Consider the following 12,805-nt stretch of genomic DNA (forward strand, 5'->3'; position numbering starts at 1 on the left):
TTTACAGACGGAAGATTTTTTTTTTAATTTAACATTTAAAACTATAAAGATGTTTGTTAACATTTTTTCCACTCTTTTCAAAGCAACTTACTCAGTATTGACCATGCAGTGTCTATTGGTAAAAATAAAAGCTAAGAGATGTACATACCGGGAATCCTGTTGAGCGTCACCCAGAAATGTTCGTCGGGGCTGTAGGTGTCCTTGGACCAGGAGAGTAAGTCAAGTGCGAGCTGGTCTTGGAGGACAAAGTTAGCAAAATCCCTTGTGAGAGCCACGTAGGCCGTGCCAAAGTAAATGACCATGTCGTGAGGAGGAGGAGTTTTTAACTTTGTGGTTTTAATCACATAGGAATTTTTGTGGTCTAACAGTTCTTGGTGGACGTACTTAGTCCGTCCAACTGCATGCTCAGGAGGCAGGACCCCAGGAGTGATATTTTTCCCTTTAAATCCCTTCAGATACTGAACTATTTCCCTGTTGGTTTTCAGCGGAAAGTCTTGGCCGCAGGTGTTGATGACATACTTCCAGGGAACTTCAGAAGCCACAAGGTCTTCCAAGCAGTGCAGGTCAGCCCGGAGCCTGGAGATACCCCCATAGACGACCTGCTCCATCTTGGAAGCCAGAAAAGCATTTGGGAAGCAGCTGAGTAACTGTTTCACTGCATCTTTAAAAGCAGCCGTCGCCTTCTGATCCAGGTGTACACAGTAGACATTCTGGGGCATATAAATCGCCCTGAAGAGCCTCTCAAAAGTGCCAAAGTCTTTGTGAATGGTCACTGTGTAAGCCAAAGGGAACCCAGCCTCTTCTTCAGAGAGCGTTTCTGTGACATAGTGGCTTCGAACCATGTACTCATAGCAGGTAGCTTCACCAAGCGTAGTTTTTAATGCATTTTCTGTTGGGTAAAAAACTTTCCCCTCAAAAATCTGATGACATGCTTCTGCTAACAGTGAAGCATTGGACAGAGCTGCCCTCAGAAAATGTTTATTCTCCCATAACTCAGTATTGTAAACAAGTACAAAAATCAGGGCAGAAATAAGAGACACGCTAAAAAGACAGTGCTTCCAAGAGCCCATCATTCACAACCAGGAAGTGAGTAAAATGTCTCTCTCTTGAGATAGGATCAGAATGTTGATATATTTAACTTACATGTTCTCCAGGTTCCAAAATCATCCTCTTGATGGCTGAAGCTCTGGTCTGGCTGTTCCCCGTCCCTTTTCTTTCTTCCTCCCCTCTTCGTTTACCACTAGGTTGCATTTTCACTTTCCTCTGACACATTTCTGAAGTGGCTCCTTTGCATTTGGCTGGCCTGTTCACCTGCTAACCTGCAAGCTGTGTATACACAAAAACAAATGGCCTCAGGAAAGTTCTGATTCCTGGAGGTCCACCTGTCCCCACAGTGAAGTCACAAGTGGGTGAGGTGACCATTCTGCAAGTCATCAGCTCTCAAACCTTAACCCCAGCCTCTTCTCCCGGCCAGAGTCTAGTGACTGTGTGCCCCCCCCCCTTCCTGTTAATCATTGTGTTCAACAGCCTGAGTTTGTTTGCTTAAACTGCACTGCCAAGCTAAGAGCTTCAGTTTGAAGCATGTGAATACTGCCTGGAGACATATTCTGTCAATAAATATGTAGTGCTTTAAAAAAATTGCCTAACCCTGTCTTTTTCCACTGTCACACCTCGTCCTCCCAATTGGCTGGGTATGCTATAGGGCATGGCATCTGACTGGCTATTGGGCCACATTCTTTCCAGGGTTTAATTTTATCACAGCTGGGAAAAGTCCTTTAACAGGCACATTATTTGTGGAACTTTGAACTTCAGAAAAAATGAAAGAAAAAAAGGCACGCATATTAATTAGCAAGCTTACCTCACCACCTAACTTACTGCACAAAGTGACTGTGGCACTCTGATGAATAAAGGTTAACTTCTTTTTTAAAGCACCAAAACAACCAACAGCCCATCATCACCCAAAATTGCATAGAGGCTAATGTGAGTGAATTTCAAGTTTATTTTGCCCTGGTCATATAGGATGCAGACGGAGAACCCTAATGCTTAGAAGAAGGAGAAAAGAGCATCTCAGGTTTTTTTTTTTTTTTTTCTTTGAGATGGAGCCTCACTATGTCTCCCAGGCTAGAGTGCAGTGGCACCATCTTGGCTCACTGCAACCTCCGCCCCCAATGTTCAAGCAATTCTCCTGCCTCAGTCTCCCAAGTAGCTGGGATTACAGGCGCCCACTATCATACCCGGCTAATTTTTGTTTTGTATTTTTAGTAGAGACGGGTTTCACCATGTTCGCCAGGCTACTCTTGAACTCCTGACCTCAGGAAGATGCCCCGCCTCAGCCTCCCAAAGTGCTGGGATTCCAGGCGTGAGCCACCGCACCTGGTGCATCATCTCAGTTTTACTGAACTTAAGGAGAGAAGCTCTTATGTCCGGATTTACAAATACTTTAAAGAAGGGTTTTTTTTAATCCATAAAAAAGGAGAATAATTTTATCACCATAGGTCAATTGTGAGAATAAAATCAGATAACATATGCAGAGCTCATCACCGTGTCCAGAAACAGATTGGGGTGGTAAAGAAGCAGCAAAATGGTACTAAACAAGAAGCTGTCACATGCACACATGCACACACGTATGCACACGCATACACACACAGGTGTGCACATGCATAAACACACATGCACACGCATGCTCACGCACACACACGGATACACACATACATGCGTGCACACACATGTGCTCAGGCACATATACATGCATACACATATATGCATGCACACACGCATACACACATACCCCTCACCCCACACTCATACTTCTAGCAAATGACACAATTACCACCACTCCTTTGAAATATTCTTCCTCTTCCCTTTTCCCGCCTCTGTGAGCCCATGCCAATCAGATTACACATCTAAAACAGCAGTGATGCAGTGATGAGTTTTGTATGATGTAGTCAGCCGCACCCGGTGTGAAAGCATGTCTCATTGGCTCCAAGCTCACGTATTCCTATATTTCTAGCTCCTAGCATTGTCTGTATGTAGTAGACAATCAACTATTTATTTATTTATTTATTGAGACAGAGTTTTGCTCTGGTCACCCAGGCTGGAGTGCAATGGCACGATCTCAGCTCGATGCAACCCCCACCTCCCAGGTTCAAGTGATTCTCCTGCCTCAGCCTCCTGAGTAACTGGGATTACAGACACCTGCCACTGTGCCCAGCTAATTTTTGTATTTTTAGTAGAGATGGGGTGTCACCATTTTTGGCCAGGCTGGTCTCAAACTCCTGACATCAAGTGATGCGCCATCCTTGGCCTCCCAAAGTGCTGGAATTACAGGTGTGAGCCACAGCGCCTGGCCATCAATCAACTCTTTATTGGTTGAATGCTCAAGTTTTCATTTCCCTGTTTCCCTGATCACATTATTGAGAAATTCCAGGTAATACTGATTTCCAGGAGACACATATTTGTATCTATGAATGTGGTACAGTCAACATACTTAATTTTTCCAATATATCTTCTAATGTTTATTAAATTATATTAATTAAATAATTTACTCTTTCGGAGAGATGGGGGTCTTGCTATGTTGCCCAGGCTCGTCTTGATCTCCTCAAGCGATCTTCCCACCTCATCCTCCCAAAGCTTTAGGATGACAGCTGTGAGCCACTGCATCCAGCTCATTTTCTTCATCTCAAAGACAACATGATATTACAGATAATTGATACAGTGTTTCCACATCCTGTACTGATAAATACAGTGTTTCCACCTCATGCCCTTAGGATGTACACATTTTTACTTGATCAAGAACACAGGTGAGACTGGGTGCAGTGGCTCATGCCTGTAATCTCAGCACTTTTGGAACGCCAAGGCAGGAGGGGCTGTTGAGGCCAAGAATTCGAGACCAGCTAGGCAACACAGCAAGGCCCCATCTCTAATAAATTAAAAAAAAAAAAAGAAGCAGGCAGGGAGATGCAAGCTTCCATCCTGCACTTTGCACTTAATATCACACCGTAACATTTTCCATAGTGCTTCTTGGCGTGTCTCAGGCATTGCCTTCACAATCATTAGGTCAGGACATAAGACTGGGGCTATTCTTGTTGGTTTTTCACCACCCCAGCTAAAAGTGCGTGCATTGAGACTGCGGTCAACTCCATTTCACAGCATCAGGAATACAGGAAATGATGACGAGAAAGGACCCAGGAAAAATTCTCTAGCACTCAGTGAGTCAGTTTTCAGTTGCTTCTGGAATCAGATTCTACAGCATGACTCAGATACACCTATTCGTGCCCACAGAGTCCCCAAAATAGAATTGAATCAATCTATTTTCTTAACTATCTTTCATGCGTCTATCCAGAATTCTTTTGAACAAATCACTTCTTCAATACAGTAGGCATACAAAATCAATTTTTTTTTTCTGAAATGACTAAAATTTCTCTAATTTTTTAGTTGACTTTTAATGTCTCTTTAGACCCTATCCATAGCAAATGAAATTGACTATAGGAATGAGTAAATGAAAATGCCGACGCTGAACTATGCTTATCTAAACTAGTTAAGTAATTTTTACCATATTTTCTCCTAATTTACCTAGACAATTGCATCAGATCTTTTTCTTTGACTCTCACCTCATTCTTGGCCTAGTTCTATCCATCTAGACATTGCAGGCATAAAAGCATCTTGAATCATTTGCTTGCTCTTTGAATTTCCATCTCACCGGATTTAGTTGCAGGATAATGAACACTTGCATTTTGTGCTCTGCTGCAGGTACAAGCAAAGTTCCAGCATCTTTATTTATCCTTACCTGAAATGCATGGGAGGCCCTTGATTTTGAGCTCTGGAGCATTTACCATAATGTAAAATAGTATTGTTGACAATGATAGACATTTAAATAAGAGTTAATATGAGCCGGGTGTGGTGGCTCATGCCTGTAATCCCAGCACTTCGGGAGGCTGAGGTGGACGGATCACCTGATGTCAGGAGTTTGAGACCAGTCTGACCAACATGGAGAAACCCCATCTCTACTAAAAATACAAAATTAGCTGGGCGTGGTGGTGCATGCCTGTAATCCCAGACACTTGGGAAGGTGAGGCAGGAGAATCGCTCGAACCTGAGAGGTGGAGGTTTTGCTGAGCCGAGATGGTGCCATTGCACTCCAGCCTGGGTAACAAGAGCGAGACTCTGTCTCAAAAAAAAAAAAAACAACAGAATTAATACGAACCTATTTCCTTTTCCTTTTCTTCTTTATTTTTTTCTTTTAAAAATGGGGTTTCACCATGTTGGTCAGGCTGGTCTTGAACTCCCGACCTCAGGTAATCCGCCCACCTTGGCCTCCAAAGCGCTTGGATTACAGGTGTGAGCCACCAACCCGGCCTGAACCTATTTCCTTTTACTGCAACCCAGTGCCAGCTGATGCATTTTCTTTTGGTAGGCACGTGGGACACGCTGGTCTTCCTGGCCCTCCGGCTTTCCCAATGCCCTTGTGCAATCTACCACTAATCACTCTCCTCAATTCTGGGCTCTAGGCGCATGCATTTGTGCGATATAACGGGAGGAGATAGTAATCAGAAAGTGACCAAAAAGAATAGAGATTGTCCATCCCAGCTTGAACTTTAGATCAAAATTAATACCCTCCAATTCTAAGTTGGAAGCGCTGATCAGGTGGGATAAATAAAGAGCTCTGAACAAGCTGAGAACCAGCAAAGACTTCTAGTTTGGTTGCTCGGTAACTGACCGCGTGTATATTATGTTCAATCTCTAATTGCTTATTTCTCCATAATACATACTCTTATAAATTCTCACTCCAGGACATAAACTAATTTTTATTGCACTAAGATACTGCACTTAGACTATAGCCTCAATAATTGATTGTAGAAAGAGAAGCGGAAGAAAAGGGGTTCCTTTCTACAGTCAAGAATCCGTCATCCTCACCTTAATTATTCATGGACCATATGACACCCAAAGCACTTTTCACATATTCATTTTACCTGTGTGCCCAAATTAGAAACCAGGGGGCCAATGGAAACTTTCTCAGCATCTTTGAAAGCCTGATGCTGCCTCAGAGGAAGAACAGTTTGGATTAAACTGGTTTTTAATTCAACGGGCAAAACATTTTGTCATTTTTCTTGTCTTTTTTTTTGAGACAGAGTTTTGCTTTTGTTGCCCAAGTGGAGTGCAAATGGAGCGATCTTGGCTCACTGCAATCTTCACCTCCTGGGTTCAAGTAGCTGGGATTACAGGCATGCGCCACCACGCCCAGCTAATTTTTGTATCATTTTGTCCTTTTACAAAAAGACAACTGTTTTCCTGTCCTCCTCTCTGCCTCCTCTTTCTCATTTATGTGTTTTCTATTGACAAGTTCAGTGCTGTTTTATCCTCATCACTATTCCTTTTTAAGTACGCGTTATAACCACAGGCTTCAAGCAACAGGCCTCAAATAGTACAATTAAAAAGAGCCCCGGAGGCCAGGTGTGGTGGCTCATGCTTGTAATCCCAGCACTTTGGGAGGCAGAGGCGGGTGGATCACCTGAGGTCAGGAGTTTGCCATCAGCCTGGCCAAGATGGTGAAACCCTGTCTCTAGGAAAAATACAGAAATCAGCTGAGCGGCCTGCAATTCCAGCTACTCAAGAGATGGGGATGGAATCATTGCTTGAACCTGGGAGGCGGAGGTTGCAGTGAGCTGAGATCGTGCCACTGCACTCCAGCCTGGGCGACAGAGCGAGACTCAATCTCAAAAAAAAAAAACAACAAAACCCTGGATTCTGTGTCAGAAACTCTCCATGGACCAAGGCCACTCATGACAGGCTTGGAGCTCTTGAAGTCATTTGATTTATAATCACAGCTTCCTCTTGGAGTGAATTTGAGAAAACAACACCCTCAGATCTCACAGGCTGGAGGGGACTCTGCAGTTACTCAGAGCCTCCAACTCCCAACTGTGGCTTCCTTCCTAGTCAGACCACATCAGTCTTGGGTTTTCAAGTCTAAAGTCAAGACAACAGCAATCTGCGGGCCGTGCTGGGACGATTCTGGAGGTAAGGGACCTAACACGCTCAGCTCAGGGCTGGTAGAGAAGTCAGAGCTAATTCTAGACTTGGATGGAAAGCCATGGGGAAGACGCTATGAGAGGGGAATGAAGTGGGCTGTGATGGTTTAACAAAAATATACCTGGAAAAAGAGGTAATAGGGAAATGCAAGAGAAAGCTGGTCTTTTTTTTTTTTTAGATGGAGTTTCACTCCTGTTGCCCAGTCTGGAGTGTAATGGTGCCATCTCGGCCCACTGAAACCTCCCAGGTTCAAACAATTGTCCTGCCTCAGCCTCGTGAGTAGCTGGGATTATAGGCGCGCGCCACTACGCCTGGCTAATTTTTGTATTTTTATTTTTATTTTGAGATGGAGTCTCACTCTGTCTCCCAGGCTGGAGTGCAATGGCACGATCTCGGCTCACTGCAACTGCTGCCTCCTGGGTTCAAGCAATTGTCCTGCCTCAGCCTCTTGAGTAGCTGGGATTACAGGCGCGTGCCACCACACCCAGCTAATTTTTGTATTTTTTTTTTATTTATTTACTCATTTTTTTTTTTTAATTTTTATTTTGAGATGGAGTCTCACTCTGTCACCCAGGCTGGAGTGGAATGGCACGGTCTTGGCTCACGGCAACCTCCGCCTCCCAGGTTCAAGCCATTCTTCTACCTCAGCTTCTTGAGTAGCTGGGATTACAGATATCCACCACCGTGCCTGGCTAATTTTTTTTTTTTTTTTTTTTTTGGGTGTGTGTATATATATATATATATATATTTTTTTTTTTTTAAGTAGAGACAGGGTTTCACCATGTTGGCCAGGCTGGTCTCAAACTCCTGACCTCAGGTGATCCATCTACCTCAACCTCCCAAAGTGCTGGGATTACAGGCATGAGCCACACCTCGACCTGCACCTGGCTGAAACCTGGTCTTTTCAAGCTCAGCCAGTTAAATAACTTTGAGGTAATGTAAGGCTGAGGAAGGTTAAATAGCAGCTCAGTTACTAGGCAGAGTCCAGGCCTTAAAGGCACATTCCACCTGCGTTTGCACATGAAAAGATATCTGACCACCCCAGACTTTCCAAGCCAGAGGCTCTGTGAGAAGCCTGAGCCTGAGAACCTCATTCGTTTTAGCAGTTTGATTTTTCTGTTGCAGAAAGCTATCCCGGAGTTGAGTTTTGAGTGTGTTCTGTAGGTTGGATATTATTAGAAGCTAGAACAGCAGCCCAATCTCAGTGCCCCAGGCTTTGTCGTTTTCACCTTTCTGGAGTTTCGCTCTTTCCTTCCCGCCCTCTATCGCTCAGAAAGTCCTTGATGGGATTTTGAAGTTACACTAAAAATCACTGCTGTAGGTAGAATACTTCCACAAGTAAGACCTTAAGCTTCTGATCACTAAGAATAATTATATGAAAGCATGCAGCCTCCCTTCTTCCAATAATTGCAATATGCCGTTCAATCAGGGCAGTGTAAAGAAACAGATCCTTTATGCAGTTGGGTTCCCAGGTCCTGGGATTACGGGTCTCCCTGTCTTCTGGAAAATCATAGCCTACAGGTAACTAGTCTCTACTGGGCCAATCTGCCACCAGGTGTGGAAAGACTCTCTTTACAAGCGACGACTCTCAAAGACCCACATTTGAAAATAAGGAAAAATCGTTCTACTATAAGGACACGTGCACACGAATGTTCATTGCAGCACTGTTTACAATAGCAAAGACCTGGAACCAACCCAAATGCCCATCGATGATAGACTGGACAGGGAAAATGTGGCACATATACACCATGGAATATTATGCAGCCATGAAAAACGATGAGTTCGTGTCCTTTGTGGGGACATGGATGAACCTGGAAACCATCATTCTCAGCAAACTGACACAAGAGCAGAAAATCAAACACCGCATGTTCTCACTCATAGGCGGGTGTTGAACAATGAGAACACATGGACACAGGGAGGGCAGCACAGGGAGGGGTCTGTTGGGGGGAAATAGGGGAGGGACAGCGGGGGGAGGGGAGTTGGGGAGAGGTAGCATGGGGAGAAGTGCTAGATGTGGATGATGGGGAGGGAGGCAGCAGATCACACTGCCACGTGTGTGCCTATGCAACAATCTTGCATGTTCTTCACATGTACCCCAAAACCTAAAATGCAATAAAATAAAGAAAATAAGGAAAACAGAACAGTAGCTTTGAATTTGGCTAAGGCTGAATTTACTTAGTAGAACTGTCTTTAATATCTGAGGACGGATTTTCGCAGAAGGGCAATACAACTCTACTACTTTTCTACTTCATTTTCTGAAAATGAAGTCCAGAGCTTCGTTTTCAATTTTCCCTATTATCAAATGAGGTTCATACCTCACAGGAATGCTTCAAAAGCAACTAATTAAATAAAATACATTTTAGGCTGGGTGTGGTGGCTCATGCCTATAATCCCAGCACTTTAGGTGGCTGAGATGGGTGGATCACATGAGGTCACAAGTTAGAGACCAGCCCGGCCAACAGGGTGAAATCCCATCTCTACTAAAAATACAAAAAGTAGCCGGGCGTGGTGGCACATGCCTGTAGTCCCAGCTACTTAGGAGGCTGAGGCAGGAAAATTGCTTGAACCCAGGAGGCGGGGGTTGCAGTGAGCTGAGATCCCACCACTGTACTCTAGTCTGGGTGACAGAGTGAGACTCTGTCTCAAAAAAAAAAAAAAAAAAAAAGTGCCAGACAGTGCCAAGTACCTTATCAAATTCTGGAAACATTTTCCTTTACCTGAAGGGAACTGAGAAACAATGTAAACCATTAAATCAGAAGTGAAAGCTGTCCTTTCCTAAAAAGTTAAAAGTTATAACTAAGATATAGAAGGATACTAATGATTTAATGAGACATATGGAAAATCCTAGTGCCCAGTAAGCTCATCACATAATGAAACAACATACAAACGTGCCATTCTTTGGAAAAAGCCCCTGGAAACAGAAATCTCATAACCAAATGACTCATTCAACATTTTTTCATGTACTTATTTTATGCCCAGCACTGTGCTAGGTTCTGGAAATGTAAAACATCCACGCAGCCCACATAAGTCCCAGCCTATGGGACCTTAAACTGCTGTCGGCGATGTAATAGAGGTAATCCGGGAAGACCAGCTCCCCACCAGTTTCCTCCGTCCACCAGATTCCCAACACGGTGACCTCTACCTACCTCTTGGTTCCCAGGAGGATAAGATTGCCCAGAGGCGTCCTGCAGTGAACACAGTAAGCCTGTTTAAGGTAAATGCAGTTTAACCATAGTGTTTTAAGTGGAATAAAAAAGGCTGGAATGTGAAAGTGAAAAGGTCTGTTTGCCTTCAGTTCCACCCTCGAAGGCCTGCCCTGAGAGTCCCCGAGACTGGAGAATGCATGTCTGCAGGGAGCCTGCCTGGAGTCTGGATTTCTAACTGCTGGAGCCCAGGTGCTACCTCACACCAGCTCATCCCCAGCCTCCAGAATCCTGGAGGGCTTTGAGTTAACTGCTTTCCACTCTAGGAATGTTAGAAGAAGAAATCGCTCAGAAAGATAACTGCCCTGGGCGTACCTGGGTTTTTCACGAGGAGACTCCAAGACAGACCTCAGGATAATTTTTCTTGGGCGTTTTCCTAAGACTACCCTCCAGTTTGCCCTGGAAGAGGCTGCTTTTTCCAGAGGGGAAGTTTTGGATCCCCTCACAGACCCCTCGTGTTTAAGGTTCCACCCTTCCATTTAGTTACTGGTAGGAAATCTTACAGTTTCTGCCATAGGGTAACCCCTAACAGATTTAGATATGTGTTCCACCCAAATGTTCCCCCAACAGGGGAAGGGAAATCCTGAGGGACAACAGAATTTAGTAGAAAGTGCCCTGGGCTGGAGTCAGAAGGTAAGTTCTCTCCTCTCTAATGCAAGCTGTATACCTTGAGCAAATCACTCTCTCCCTGAGTTCCGGCTTTTCCTAGGCCAGGCAAACAGACTCTGCATACCCTTCCAGGAATGAACTGATTCCTGTCCCAGGAAACAAGATAGTCCTACCGTGCATTTAGCCATGTTCCTCTCTGCTGCCAAACACTTTGCAGTTGGAAGCAGCTTATAAAATTCAGTGGGGATAAAGCAGGCCATGGTGGTATGCGCCTGCAGTTTCAGTACCTAGGGATGCTGAGGCAGGAGGATTGTTTGAGCCTAGGAATTCCGAGACCAGCCTGGGGAACACAGTAAAACCTCAACTTAAAAAAAAATCCAACGGAGTTAAAAAAAAAAAAAATGTTTGCAATCATAAAGCCAGGATAAACTGAAGAAACAGCAAATCAGCAATTCTTTTTTTTTTTTTCTGTGACAGAGCCTTGCTCTGTCGCTCAGGCTGAAGTGGTATCGTGATCTCAGCTCACTGCAACCCCTGTCTTCCAGTTCAAGCAATTCTCCTGCCTCAGCCTCCCGAGTAGCTGGGACTATAGGCACCCGTCACCATGCCCAGCTAATTTTTGTGTTTTTAGTAGAGATGAGGTTTCACCATGTTGGCCAGGATGGTCTCGAACTCCTGACCTCGTGATCTGCCCATGAGCTTCCCAAAGTGCTGGGATTACAGGCGTGAGCCACTACGCCTGGCCAATTGTACATTTTAAAACAACTAAAAGTGTAATTGGATCGTTTGTAACACAAAGGATAAATGCTTGACGTGATAGAGACGCCATTTACCGTGAAGTGATTATTACACATTGCATGCCTGTATCAAAACATCTCATGTGGCCAGGCTCGGTGGCTCACGCCTGTAATCCCAGCACTGTGGGAGGCCGAGGCGGGTGGATCACGAGGTCAAGAGATCGAGACCATCCTGGTCAACACGGCGAAACCCCGTCTCTACTAAAAATACAAAAAATTAGCTGGGCATGGTGGCGCGTGCCCGTAATCCCAGCTACTCAGGAGGCTGAGGCAGGAGAATTGCCTGAACCCAGGAGGCGGAGGTTGCGGTGAGCTGAGATCGTGCCATTGCACTCCAGCCTGGGTAACAAGAGCGAAACTCCGTCTCAAAAAAAAAAAAAAAAAAAAAAAATCTCATGTAACCTGTAAATATATACCGCTACTATGTACCAACAAAAAATTTTTAAAAAGATGACATACAATGCCAGCAGAAATTTAATAAGCATGTTCTATAAGCTAACAGCATATTTAGTGACACGCAGAGGTATAAATTATTTTATTTATTGATTTTTTTTTTTGAGATGGAGTCTTGCTGTACTGCCCAGGCTGGAGTGCAGTGGTGCCATCTTGGCTCACTGTAGCCTCCACCTCCTGAGTTCGAGTGACTCTCCTGCCTCAGCCTCTGAATTACAGGCCAGTGCCACCACACCTGGCTGATTTTTGTATTTTTAGTAAAGATGGGGATTCACCATGTTGGACAAGCTGGTCTCAAACTCCTGACCTCAAGTGATTCATCTACCTTGGCCTCCCAAAAGTGCTGGGATTACAAGCATGAGCCACTGTGCCTGGCCAAAAGTATAATTTATTTAACATTAATTCATTGAAACAGACATGCAAAGGATATTCATGTGCCGGGTGTGATGGCTCACGCCTGTAATCCCAGGACTTTGGGAGGCTGAGGCAGGTGGATCACCTAGGTCAGGAGTTTGAGAGCAGCCTGATCAACATGTAGAAACTCTGTCTCTACTAAAAATACAAAATTAGCGAGGCGTGATGGCGCATGCCTGTAATCCCAGTTACTCAGGAGACCAAGGCAGGAGAATCGCTTGAACCCCGGAGGCCGAGGTTTCAGTGAGCTGAGATCGCGCCATTGCACTCCAGCCTGGGCAACAAGAGTTTCACTCTTGTTGC

The 12,805-nt window shown here is 44.6% G+C and overlaps 1 protein-coding gene and 1 pseudogene across 3 annotated transcripts in view; both read right to left on the reverse strand.

Moving 5' to 3' along the window:
* The window catches only part of LOC116531267 (N-acetyllactosaminide beta-1,6-N-acetylglucosaminyl-transferase), an 87,952-nt gene extending 86,070 nt beyond the window's left edge, over window positions 1-1,882 (reverse strand). The window contains exon 1 of one of the 3 annotated variants that reach the window (XM_032249971.1): window positions 149-1,804. In XM_032249971.1, the coding sequence (XP_032105862.1) occupies window positions 149-1,073 (925 nt within the window). In that variant the 5' untranslated portion in view covers window positions 1,074-1,804. Of the gene's footprint in view, window positions 1-148 lie in introns of all 3 variants that reach the window. The other 2 variants (XM_032249974.1, XM_032249973.1) reach the window with 2 other exon arrangements.
* Window positions 1,205-12,805, reverse strand: part of LOC116531269 — a 13,210-nt pseudogene continuing 1,609 nt past the window's right edge.

Source organism: Sapajus apella, unplaced genomic scaffold (genome assembly GCF_009761245.1).
Source record: "Sapajus apella isolate SASKATOON/1434 unplaced genomic scaffold, GSC_monkey_1.0 scaffold70, whole genome shotgun sequence".
Lineage (NCBI taxonomy): Eukaryota > Metazoa > Chordata > Mammalia > Primates > Cebidae > Sapajus > Sapajus apella.